At 39.4% G+C, this 13,916-nt stretch overlaps 1 protein-coding gene across 2 annotated transcripts in view; it reads left to right on the forward strand.

Annotated features, from left to right (window-relative positions):
* Nucleotides 1-13,916, forward strand: part of tspan4a (tetraspanin 4a) — a 117,890-nt gene that overhangs the window by 90,697 nt on the left and 13,277 nt on the right. For both annotated transcript variants that reach the window (XM_040124434.1, XM_040124385.1), the window contains one exon: nt 13,680-13,781. In XM_040124434.1, coding sequence (XP_039980368.1) covers nt 13,680-13,781 — 102 coding nt within the window. The remainder of the gene's footprint in view (nt 1-13,679; nt 13,782-13,916) is intronic.

Raw genomic sequence — 13,916 nt, forward strand, 5'->3', positions numbered from 1 at the left:
GTGTGCAGTATACATTTCCTATTACTCTTATCTAATCAAAAAGAAAAAGAACATAGTTAATACATAATGTCAACGATAAACATTTAAAATCAACTGTATATGTGCTGTTGCTGTTAAACCACATAAAATCGAATACGGCTCCACTAAAAATGTGATTATATAACATGAATTAAATTACACTGCTAAACAACAACTGTGGCCCGGAAATCTAACACCAATAGCCTTTCTTTTTTTCAGTTGTTACATGGTCCGCAGGTGTATTTATTTTTATGTTGAATACCTTGGTGGTGTGTAAAGCTGTTCAACAAACCTCAAAACATTTTGAGTTGTGACCTAGTTGGCATCAAATGCTTGGTCACATTTTTAGCCAGCAACGCGTTATCATATATCGTTTAGGTTGGAGGACTTGTTGGGAAATTCCTTAGTTTCAAACTGATGTGATGATCACCAAATAAAACACAAGTCCATGCTATTAAAATTTCATCTTCTCAGCAGCTACACTTACAAACATTTTTCTATCTAATTTCCAAAGACCAGATCTGTTAAATAAAGGGACCCAGTGTGTCACATTTTCCATCTAATTAAGAATTTAAAAATTTTGTTAGTCGTTCTGGAAAAACAAGATGGATATTGATGTCAGTTTATGAACTGTTTTTTCACTTACTTACCATAAAACTTCCTAGATTTTTTCTTAAGAACTCGACTATAATTATATTTCGTTCCAAATTGCATAGGCCTGTCTTGGAAATATCCTTGGAATTTACAGCTAAATTCCAGATCATTTTTGGGAAATGAAAAGGAAATTTTTTTAGGTAATTTTCTTGAAAATAAAAAACGGGACCCATAAAACAAATAAATTCTGCAAATTTACATGTCAGTACTTAGGTATTTTATTGGACAAAAGAAACCTATGTCGTATTCACTTTCTCTGACAAGAAACAGTGTTCATAGTTCAGGAGGTTTCAAAATCAGCTCTGGGATTGCATGACCCCTCTTTTACTCTTCTGTACAAGTCACCATAAAAAAGCTATTCGTTTGGACTCTGTCTGGCCGCAGCTTCATCATAACACAAGCCTCATTTCAGAGTGTACCAACAGTGCACCTCACCCTGCCAGGATGGCTTGAGCCCCTCCCCACTACATGATGTTAGTTATTAGGTCAAAGCAGCATGAGGTATTTCCTCTGCTGCTCGGTGGTCGAAGGGTGAACGAGGTGCCTGTCACGGGGCAGCTGTGGAGGTGATTTCCTATCTGCTTGTGGGCTTTGGGACGTGTCAAGGTGAGGTAATGCCGCTGTAAAAACGTAGCCGTGAAGAGCTACGGTCAGACTGGGTCCCCGAAAGACCTCATCCACTAACTCCAAGGGTACTGGAGCAGTTAAAATGAATAATGGCCCTTAAATCTACACCAGCCGATGCAGTGGCCGTGATTCTCATTCTGATGTTACCATTTCTAAAACGTTAAAAATGCCTGATATTAAAGATAAGTAACTTTTTGTTTTAACCCCCTTTACTTAGCATTTAAAAGCAGAATATAAACAATGAATCCATGGTCTAAACACACTATAAAACTCCATAATGTAGATGTAAGGAGATATAAGGGCATTTTTAAGTATTTATTACTCGATTTATGAACAACTATAACTCCTCCATTAAATCATCTATGTAAATTGTGTATAAACACATAAGTCTAATATTTGTTTTATTTATTTATAAAGAACCTATTTATTTTTATTTATTATTAAATACTTTTTTACTCTCATGACAACTGAGGGAACTCCACCCGCTGATGAAGGCCACGTGGCTGAAAGCCCTAGGAGAAATATAGTAAGTGGACCTTGAAGAATTTTTTTGCCAATCCGTTTCCATAGTCAGGAACAAACCTTCAAGCTCAACATGTGTTCACATGTCTTATTTATAGTTTCGAACAATTTAGACATTTGTATAAACACTCGTGGATGGCGATGTCGCTCTGACTCTGCCAGTCGGCCAACCGCTTTGGTCCAGACTGAAATATCTGGATTCCCCTTGAGATGTTCTTCAGACATTCGTGGTCCCCAGGACGATGTGTCCCGCGGATTTTTGGTGATCCCCTGACTTTGTCTTTATCGCCAACGTGAGGTTGCCATTTGTGGTTTTGAGTGAATTGTCTCAGCAGCTCATCGATGGCCTGCTATGAAATTTGAACCTAACTTTTTATCTCGTGCCATCAACAGGTCACGACTTTAATTTGTTCAGCACTTTGGATTATGACCACGCACCTGCACAGCTAATGACACTCCCACCAGGCTCAGCTGTAAACATTATACCTGATAAACATTAGCATGTTGCATTGTTATCGTGAGAATGTTAGCATTTTGCTCAAAGCCTCACAGAGCCGCTGGCGTAACTGTAGACGCTTAGGTTTGTTTTATAACATACTGCAAGGAATTGTTCTGTTCTGCCCTTCTATTGTGTTAAATTATTCATGAACTGTTTATACACCAGTCGCAGATGGTTCATAGAAGCTGTAATTGTTGAAAACACTTGAGCATTTTTTTTATATCTGCCCCTTAGCTATAAAATAGTGTGTTGTAAATAATGTATGAAGTGTATATATAGATCTTACGAATGCTTAAAAAAAGTAAAGCCTCACCAAATAATCTTAAGTGATCGTTCCTGCTTATCTAAACAAGGACCTGCTCTCACAAACAGGCTGTTTCTGCTGTGTGAATCACCTTGTTTCATCCTGTTGGATGCGTTTGAAACTAAAATACAGTTTTTCCAGTGAGAAGATGTCTGTTGATATGCATCAGTTCTCCTGAGAACCCGGCTCTGTTTCTGCTGTCAGTCTCACTCTCACATCACAATCTTCTCTTCCTTGGCCCCGTTCCACTGTTGTTAGACTTAAGGTGGTGAAATTGTGATATAACTTGATAAGGAGAGGAAAATTGAAAAAGAATCCACTTTTGAGGTAAAGTGCAATCAATCACGCGCTAAAGCAAACTACAAGCATCATATATCTGCAGACGTACGACACGTTGGACCCACTGAAATCCCATTTCAAGCGTGATAACTCCACTTTTTACACATCATTACAGTTTCAGCATCAGCCGTCAGAACATTTTAGCTTGTCAAGATATCAAAACGCAGCACCCGTGTCTGAATACATTTCAAGCCTGAGAATTTTTCATTTCATGTAGACTGAAGAAATGCAATTAGATAAACACCCCTGGCTAATTACATTACTAAAATACACCCACGTCAGGGCAATGTTAATAAGAGAGACAAATTGAGATGATGAGTAAACAGACAAGACATTTGTTTGTAGAGTCTTGGAATATATGTGACAAGGGAACGTGCAGTTTGAGTGCTGCAGATAATCTTGAGCAATTGCAAAGACGGTAATTATAAAGTAATTTAAACTGCAATCAGGCAAAGACCCAGATATTATGAAGGAATACAGGAGAGTGAGGCTTTGCAGGTGGGAGCAAACTGGAAAGTGTCAAGACTCCCACAAATCCATTTGAACAAACATTAAAACATTACATCAGCCAGGGAGACAACTCAGATGGATTGCAGCCTGCAAATTACGGCGTAATTATTAAGTGCATTAGTATTTGATGTTTAAATAGTAGGTCATGTGTCAACAAGACGTAATGTATACAGGCAAGGGGACAGGTTTGGTTCCAGAAGTTTGGGGACACGATGACGCAATGCTGTATATAAATAAATAAAAATGTAAAAACCCTACTTAAATTACAATTACTTTTGATAGAGACCTACTTAATGATAGATAATGATGCATATACATATGCATTTTTACAAAAAGCACTGCACTTACTACTTTATTTCTGATCGATGTTTGGATCTTTTTAGAAGTATATGTAACTAAATAAAGTTGCTTTTGTTCTTTTCACTCTAAAAACATGCAGAACAGGGCCCTGATATTCACAGGCTGGAAGTTTTACTTCTAGTGGAAAAATGACAGTGGAAATAAAGCTTAAATTTACTGGGCTGCTTTGAATAAAACGACCTCACCATTCGGTTTGTGCTGTAAAAAATGTCAATTGTTGAACCCCGGCTGGTTACACGTGCCCTTATTGAAAAAATATTTCTAAATCCATTTTGCTGTATGTAAATTAGTTTTGGCAAATTTGAGCAGCTTATTCGCTCCAGTTTAATTCCAAAATTAAAATTGCCACACAAAACAGTCCTCTTTGAAGGCTTTTAATTACGTCGGAGGAGAGGCAATCCGTCACTGCGAAAGATGTGAGTAAGCTGACAGTCATGTAAAGGAGTTCTGTTCACAGTTTCCCATTAGTACGCAGCTTTTGCAACTCGGTTTAAAAATAAAATATACGAATAAGACGTACTTTTCTGGAGGTCGGGAGATGTCTGTTCAGCGCCGTATATTACCACTGAGAACACCAAGGTCACGTCCTCACTGATGTTTCTAGGAATTTGTGAGTTTTATTGAGGTGAAGGGGAGTTCATATTCTACAATTTAATTACACATGGCAACTGTTGAGAAGACTGATTCTGATCATTTTTTTTGAGTCGAAATTCCTATAATTGACTGTTTGGGTGCAACGAGGGAAGTAAACTCTGTAAATAAGCCACTATCTGTGGTTCTCAACCCTAAGCCCATGGGTTCCTACTGAAGACATAAATCTTTCAAAATGGCTCACAAATGTGTAGTTTCTTTTTTTCTTTTTCTTTTCTTTTTTTTAAAGAAGGCTAAACGATTTTCTAAAACCGCTGGGCACAGTAGTTTTTAGCAAACAACTCTCAAGCAGGAGCAAATAGTGCATTTGTTCGGGAGTATTTTCACCTGCAGATTAAGACACATGTGGTGCAAGGGTGAGTATTTACAGCAGCCACCTGGTGCATGTGGGATTCACTCAAATGAAACAACAGTGCCCACATTGATTGTAATGAAGGAACACGTCACCCATCAGCCCAGTGCAACAGTATGGCTTATTTATGTGTTTTTAATAATGTAACAGTTTAGGTCTATGGTACAGAGGAATAAAATCTATCAGGCTTTAATAGATCAATTAATGGTCTTTTCATGGGTTGGTTTTTTTTGACAGTAAGAAAAATATAGTCATTATGTTAGGATTCACCTTCTGTCAGTCACAATCCCAGTCAAGTCGTGACGACGATCCAAAGAGACCAAATGCTGTCGTTTTGGAAATGTAAGAGAAATTAAAGATTCGTTTCACACAATTACATCTAAGATTGCTCCCTTCTTCATAACTTTTCATATTTTTTTTTAACAATGTTTACTTCATGAAACAAATGAATCGAAGCCTGCATGCAATCGATGCAGTCAACTGTTACTACTGAGGATGCTTTCAAAAATTAATGCCAGGAATAGTTTTTATTTATCAGTCAACCTCATCCAAAGTGCAGTAGAGATTAACAAAAAAACCCAAATCAAATCAGTAACTGGCGGGAGAGAGCTTTGCATTTAAAACAGCACCAGTTCTCCTCGCTACACTCGTGCGTTTTTCGAGGTATTTGGCAGGTAGGTTGTTCCAAGCATTTTGGAGAACTTGCCACAGTTCGTCTGTGGATTTAGGGCCGTCTCAGTGTCTTCTGTGTCTTCATGTGATCCCAGACTGACTCCATGATGTGGAGATCAGGGCTCTGTGGGGGCTAGACCATCTGTTGCAGGACTCCTTGTTTTTCCTGTCCCTGCAGATAGTTCTCTATGACTCGGGCTGTGTTTTGGGGCTCATGGTCATGCTGCAGGATGAATTTGGGACCAATGGGACACCCCCACTCCCTTATGGTGTTAGTTGATGGATAACAATTTAAACATCTAGAGTACCCTAAACCTTTGCACAGTGTATGTATATCCAACTCAATTTTGCTGCCTTTCCCTGCTTGGTGCCCCACTGCTCACCTGAAAGCTATGCTGTCCCTTGCTGCTGCATCTGCTGCCGCCACCAATGCTGTTGTTCATACATCGTTTTCAAAGCCCTACCTTCCCTCCTGTATCCACCTGTAGACTCTGAGTCTACGTTCCCATAGGAGGGAAGTTATTATCTTTTTATCAAAGCTCCTCACTCCCTGCTTGATGCTTCCTTGTGAGGAGTTGTCAAAGACTACACGCCAAATACCAGCCCCGCGCATATTCTATTCCTATTTACATAATAATCACACGCAAGTTGGCTGACTAAACTACAGTGAAGGAAAAGCAGTAGATAAAAGGTGATAAAACTTCAGAAAAAATGTAAAAAATACGGAATCTACTGTGATAAAACAGTTCAGGACAGACTGAAGGCAGCAGATGGCAGCTTCAGAAAAACGCACCTGTTGTTGTCAACAGCTGCAGGCAAAAGGCTATTTCCGTAATGCATCAAAATAGATTTATACCTCACCTCAGAACTTTTTTTGGAGCATCAACATGGAGAACAAGCCATGAAAACACAAGGATCTCTGTGCTAGGTTCCAGGTTTCAATAAATGAGTAAAAAGTGGAATCACAACGGGAGTTTCCTCTGAATCTCTGATATAATGAGCCTTGACCTTGTGGTATTGTCCAACACCTCATCTAAAAGCCTTAGTTTACTACTACCTTGATTAAGGCAGGTCAAGTCTCGATTCTGCTGGTTCACTGCTTTCCCCTTGTTAGTGGCATTGATTGTCTACTCACATGGTTTGCCAAGTGTTAATCAAGAACTGATTGGAGGCAGAGACTGGAGAAGAGCTGGGATTGTAATTGATTTGCCCCAGCTAAGGACTGAGATTAGTCACTTAAAGGGGAATATCGCACATTTTTAATAATTTACGTATGTCATTGCTATGCACCAGGACAAAATTAAAAGTTAGAGATAGAAGCCCTAAATTTGTGACTTGGTTGCCCCATTCATTATCCAAGGAGCCCTGCCAGATGTCACATCCCACTTTACTATTTGCAAATTTAAGGGTTATGTTCTTGAGTTTCTAGCTTGAGAGTCGTCTAAGTTCAGATGTATTAAACGCTTCGTCCTGAGGCACAGGGATAACATATGTGGATTCTTCGGAGGGGTGTCACTCCCCCACAACTCCTTTTCCAAATGCAGTGCAACGCTTCCGAAGACATAAGCTCATATCCCAAGCCAGGGTACGTAAAGCGCAGCAAGTGAGACTAGAGTATAGTATGTCTGCGGTCAAAATAAATGCCCTTGAAAAACCATAACTTTGGCCAGAATTGGGTCACAGTCCAGGGAATGTAATCTAAGATCCCTCGGAGGAAGGATAAAATGAAAGTATTATCAGGAAAGCAACCCTTGCTAATCAGTGAGGGCACCCAATAGGTGAGGCAGGCTGAAGACCAGTGGGACATTTAGGCGCATTCAGAAAATACAGAGACGCCTGGATGACCAGCTCACACATATCTGAAACGAGTGAGACATGACTTTGGAATTGTTTGGAATTGTCCTGCAGTACAAAGCCGTCGGCGTCGCAGTAACGAATTCCAAACTTCAAGGCAGCCATTTAAGCTATGAATCAATAATGTTAAAATCCTCCTTTTTTAGAGTCAGCTTATGTCATCGTCGGAGATGAAGTAGAGCATATTTTAGTCAGTTTGACGTCTTACGCCGAAATTATATGTGCACGGGAAATCCACAGGGTACATTATCACAGATCTTTCTTCTTTTTTAAAGCAGTTATCTACATTACTGTATCTCTGATTCTGTCTTCCTCCTACATTTATGACACAGGTAATGGATATCCACCGTTTGGAGGGAGCAAGTAAATTGAGTCATTTTTCGTCATTATTTCCTCTCCTCTAAAATCCCTTTCTTGTGTCTCCTTCATCCGTAATGTCCTTTCTCCTGGGCTGTCACAGATGGAAAGCTCCCTTATTCTTTCTTTTTTATACTGTCAGTTTTATCTGGAGTCTGATAGTCATATAACCACTTCATCTGATCCACAGTGCGTTTGCTTTTACAAATTCTGCCCTTCGTCGCCTTCTGGCTCCTCCTCTCCCTCTTTCCTCCTGTTTACTCCTTTCCAGCACCCACTCTCTTCCTCACCTCCATTTCTCTTCTCTTCTTCAAATCCATATTTCTCTGTCTTGTCTGTCCTCTCCTCTCCTCTCTATATACAGCTCTTATCTCTCCTTGTATCCCTGCCATATAAATAATTGATGGCCCATCTACGACTCGCCTGGTGTAGTTAAAGGACGACTGAAGTCCCGAGGACAACATCAAAAGTGTGCTAAAAGTACAGCTGTGGCTTATGCACAGTCTGCTTGCCACACTTCCACAGGAGTCACTCTTTGCTAATGACCTGCTTAGATTTAAAATAAAAAGTATTTTTCTTTTTCTTATCTCTCTACTTTTTTTTTTTCACAACTTCAGACGACTCAGGGCTTTATCCCGTCCATTCAGATGGGACATAAGTCCCCCCTTTGCTGGATTTGTAAATCAGTTTGGAGATATATAGCTAGCATGATGCCTTTTGCCAGAGTTGTGATGCGATGCGGTAGCTTATAGCACCAGTCTATTTAGAAATCAAATCAAGAGTTCTTTTCAAGAGTTTTTTTTTTTTGCAAGAAATTACATTCTGTGTCATTTGTCTTTTCATTCAAAAATCTCTGTCATCTTCATCTCTTTGAGGCATCAAAAGTAAGATTTTTTTTTTAAATCTAATTCGAGCAATGTGATTGGCTGAGAGGGCTCCCACCTATGACATAATGCAGCAAAAAAGTGGATGTGCAATTAGTGTAATAAATATGTAGTTGTCTGAAAATGGCTGTGCACAAAGCTGCACTGATCAATAATTTTAATAACAATAGATCAAATTACTTTGTGGAACGTGATAGTGGTGACTCAAGCTTACTAAAGGGTACTTTGCTTTTTTGCCTCCTTTAGCTCATTGTTTCCATTTATCAGCACATTTACTCCATGGTTCAGTCTCACAGGTCTCATCAGCCTTGCTTCCAGCAGCAATAGAAATCAGTTTTCAGCAAATAAGCCCTAGAAAGCAGACAGTTCACTGCCTACCCAGCACCAAACAGAATGCTGAACATCTAGGAGCTAAAAACCCAAATATACCTTACTGGGGAGTTGGAGGGCAAAAACCAGAGGGGAAGAGAGAGAGATTATTGGACTTAGTTAGAAGCATAACTCCAAATGAATGCTAGCAGAGCTCTGTGTCTGCTGTATGTCTAGGCAATGGTTTGCTAGCGTAATGTGTCAGGGCTGTGGGTTTGCGAAGTTGTTGCTTAAGGTCGTCTGCCCCTAGTGACCAAAAAAAGAAATTACATTCATACACTACTAAACTGTAGCATCATCATCGCTGGCTGGATTATGGTCAATGCCAACTTTTTTTGTTGTTGAATGAACACTTGCTACATTTATTAATGGCACCGGGCTGGATAGCGGGCATACAAAGCACACAACTGCCTTACCAGAGACCGGCGCTCGCCTCCAGAGCCCTGCGGCCCCACGGGTGGCTAGTCTTCCGCGACAAAAGCACCCTGGTTAAGATTAGGGATGGGTGATGGTTTTGGTTAAATGTAAACACGTTATGTCTGAAGCCACTGTGAAATTTTTCCTGCATTAAACGAGACCTTGATCTTTCCCTAACGTTTCATTAGTAAGGTTTTTACTACCATAAGAGGCAAACAAGAGTTCAAACAAGTTCACTTGCTGGATGAGAACGCGTCAAACGTTCGCTTGATCAGTAGGAATGAATGGAGAATGCAATACATGACAGTGTGTTTACCAAAAGGCGTCATATACAATTGCAAACCAGGCTGAAGCAACTGGGAATAATTGTGTGTCAAGTACACTGTCCATCTCAAAATGCCAGAATGCTTCTCTGTTCTCTACTTTTAAGAGAAGATTGCAATTTTTTAGTGTGTTTGGGGGGGGGGGTAATTTCAAGGATGCAAGTATCATGTTGGTGCAGTACAGACACCACAGCCCCACACAACTGTGCCAGGCAGTTTGTTGCATTAAATGTGTTTTGTTGTTAAAACACATTTATAAGAACAAAAACAAAAAAATTGACTGCTTCACATAAGGCAAGGGGGGGGGGGGTAGATTTAGTACCTTTAAAAAATATGTAATGATCCTTAAATACATATACTTGCAGTTAGAGTTCACCACATCCAGACCCCGGTCTGGGGTTAATGACAGGGAAAGATTGTGGCTTTGGTTCAATGTAAATAAACACATTGTGTCTTAGGTCACTGTGGACTTTTTCCTGTATTACACCAGACCAGAATCTTCCCCTAACCTTAACCAAAGGCTGTGAGAGCATAAACATGACCATCAAAAAGTTTAATAATGCTGTAGGCACTACAACTGGATGTTGTGCTGCACGATCATATATTTTGGTGGAAAACAAACACACCGTCAGCAAAGAGTTTACTGATTCGATGCTTGATACGTCAATTGATAGCATTTCCTTATTGAATTAATAGAGAATGCAATCTGGTCGGCATTACGTTCCCTCCAAAATGTATTTTCTGTTGTGAATTAGTTGCATATAAACGTAGTTTCTAGGAGACAGGCTTGGCGAATCTTTGTGAGGGACATTTTCTTGTGAAGAATCAGTCATCATTTTCTTTGTACGGTAACCCGACTCACCTTTTACAATTGACTCATTAACAGCCACTTGTTGTAGATGTAAAATGACAAATTATTATGTGCCCTGTGGAGTTTTCTTGTAAGCAGTCAGAAATAAGATAAAGTTATGAATGCATTCAGTGTTTCTTACCAAAATTCAATGTGTGTATCCTAGAGACCCAACTAAGTGCCAAATACATTTTTCCACATTAAGTATTTTAAATCCTACATAGTTTATATCCATGTTTGTTAGCTTGCAGTTTTCTTCCTCGCCTTTGCCGGTGCATTGTTGCGTTTTTTGGCTCGTTGCCGCGTCCAGCTGTCTATCGGTGGGATATTGTGAAGCCTTTGGCAGGAATGTGCATTGCATTGCCGTGTCCTCGTGCATGTATATGACTTTAAGACAATACAGGGACCCACTCATATAAGCAATGCTCCATAGCGCTAAAGGTCGCCAAAAACTCCACAATTTACCTTTACGTAAGATTCTGCGACTTCTTAACTCAACTTTATCCAGAAACAAATTATGTGGGGTAGTTAAGGGGGAAATCTGATGTTTCCAGAATATCCACTGTGTTTCTAGATTAAAAATGAGAAGCAAAGACCAATAACAGCCCAGGACGTGGTGCGTTAATCCACTCGGATGTATGAAGGGAGTGTGTTAATATCTGAGTGAAGCAGAGAACTTGATTAATCATCCATTTTACTGCTTAGTTAAAATGACATTAGTCTCATCTCACGGAAATGTCAGATTACATTGAGGAAAATTTATAGGAAGGGGATTGTCAGATAACACTTTACCCTGTTCATCCCTCTAATATAAAGTATTTAATATAATATCAAGAATTATCAGTTAATGTGTGCAGCAACACATTTTCAATACTTAAATATTGTTTGGCAAAATGAAGGCCATATTCAGTGTTTGAGTGTATGAAGGCAGAGATTTTGACAAGGTGCTTGGTGCCTTACAGGCTAAAAGGCTGCAGTGTTAGACAAAGCAAGGTCAGTGGAGACCCAACGTGATTCATGTCTGATGAGACTGACCATCTAAATGTGTAAACAAGGACGACTGGCTTGTCTGTGTGTGTGTTTGGAGTTTTGTTTGCCGTTTGTATACAGCGCCCATGCTCTCTGATTGTATCGTTAATTTTAAATTATTAGATTTTAGATTCATTAGCTGCAAAGGGTTGAGTGTATTTAGACAGGTTTATCTTTGTGACTGTGCTCAGGCCTACAGTTGCTGATTTCGTTAAATGTTTTTTATCTCGTTTGTTTAGGTTCACACTGCTGAACCAGATCTCCTAGACTAAACCTGCGCGCAAGCTGTTCATTGAACATTAGCTCGGTAACCCACCATCCTGGAGAGTGCCGGTTCACTCGAGGCAAATTCGGCCCCTTCAAGTTCAGCAGAGTGGATTGTTTCCACTGTTGACCTCAATTTATTAGTTTTAATACCGTGTGAGAACACCTGAGGAAATATGAGCTGAGTATGAGCATCAGTGCAGAGTGCAGTCTCTCGCAGTCCATTTACTGCAGGGACTCAGGTAATAACGTCCACTTTGTTCTGACTATAAAACCTTGTGTTTAGGGTGTCTTGGTGCTCAAGTGGTCTGCCATGTGAACATAAAAATCAATGGTCCACTATGTAAACTAATGGTCCAACTTGAAATGATATAAACTAGTGGTCTGTCATGAAACATGCAGCTGAGTATACTCCAGAAGTGCACTGCATTCGAAAAGAAAAAAACAGGAGATCCTGTCTCATTATTATGACTTACTATCTCATAATGATGAAAAAAGATCTCATACTAACAATATCCTGATCTCGTAATCGTGAGAACACTATCTTATAATTACAGGATAATGTAGACTAATGGGACAGGAACTGGAGCACTGCAGAACTTGCCTGAGAAACCTTCGGGTTTCAAAGATTTCTTCAGTGGCAAAGTAATTCCATGATAGTTGTCGCTACATCCAACGGTACACGGCAAAAAGGAACTGTTAATGGCCAATTCAGCCTACTTAATTTTCCAAAATGTAAACAAATATAATCGAAAAAACACAGGGCTCAAATTTTAGCCCATGGTTTAACTCATCGAATCCATGGTATCATTACACGTTTCTTGCAAAAGTTTTCCGAAATACTTTGTTGAAAAAAAACCCCCACTGAATTAAATTAATATTTAATCTTATATTCATCATTTAGATAAAATGGGATGGACAACCCCCCCCCCCAAAAAAAAAAAAACCCCGCTCATTAATATCACCCCCTGTGTCAAACCAAAGAGGAAAAAAAGGCTAATTAAATCAGGTAGTGCCATAATCCCTCTGTCCTCTCAAATAGCAATGACTGATCACGACCTTAACCTTTTCTCATAATTACGAGATAAGGGCTCCAAATTTCTTTTTCTTTTGTGAATTCAATGCGCTTCTTTAATATGACTATCTTCCACAATTTATCTTGAGATGTTCTGAACATTTTTGCTGCGCACAGGAAGAACGTGTCTGTTTTTCAGGGACACTGAACATCCACCTCCACTTTGAATTTGATAGAACACCCTCTGGACAGTGCAATACAACACACTGGGCAAATAACAAGATACATAAGGGATCCTGTGCACCATGTGCAATCAGTATAACGAACAAACAACACTAAAATATCCCCATGTTCGGAGATTTCAATAACTTGGATCAACTTTCGTACATATATTGTCATATTTCTGTGTATTTCTTTCTATTTCTGTGTGTATTGTCTTGATTGGTGAGACGAAGACAAAATTCCTGCCCTAACAGAACAAAAAAAGCTCAATTTTAGTCTTTTCAGCTTGTCTGCTGTCAAAAAATGTAAAAAAAAAAAAAAAAAATCATAAAACTGATTTTAAATATAACAACTTGTATCAGTTGGTTCACCCCCAGCAGATATCAGTGCAATTTTCTCAGATGAAATTATTATTATTATTATCATTATTTGTGTCTACTTCAGTTCAAGTGAATTTGTTCTCAATCGACTCAAGCGACTCAATCACACCACAAACTCACACAAGCAGAAATGAGAATCATTAAATTACCTGATTTTCTTTTCTGACACCGATCTCATACAGTATTTTTGCTGTCTTGTTTTCTCAGATTGATCACTACGCCCAGAGGGATCTGAAGAAGGGCCTCCAGCTCTTCGGCACAGAGGGCAACGTGGGTTTGACAAACGCCTGGATGATAGTACAAACTGATGTAAGATGTGAGATCACAGGAGGGGGCGGCTGTTTGGATAGTTAAAACACAAAGTCCATGAATTTTCATTTCTTTCTGTCACAGTTTGCTGAGGTCACGATGCTTTAAAATTTTAAGCAATGTGTTGTGAGCATC

The sequence above is a fragment of the Xiphias gladius genome, chromosome 1, assembly GCF_016859285.1.
Source record: "Xiphias gladius isolate SHS-SW01 ecotype Sanya breed wild chromosome 1, ASM1685928v1, whole genome shotgun sequence".
Classification (NCBI taxonomy): domain Eukaryota; kingdom Metazoa; phylum Chordata; class Actinopteri; order Istiophoriformes; family Xiphiidae; genus Xiphias; species Xiphias gladius.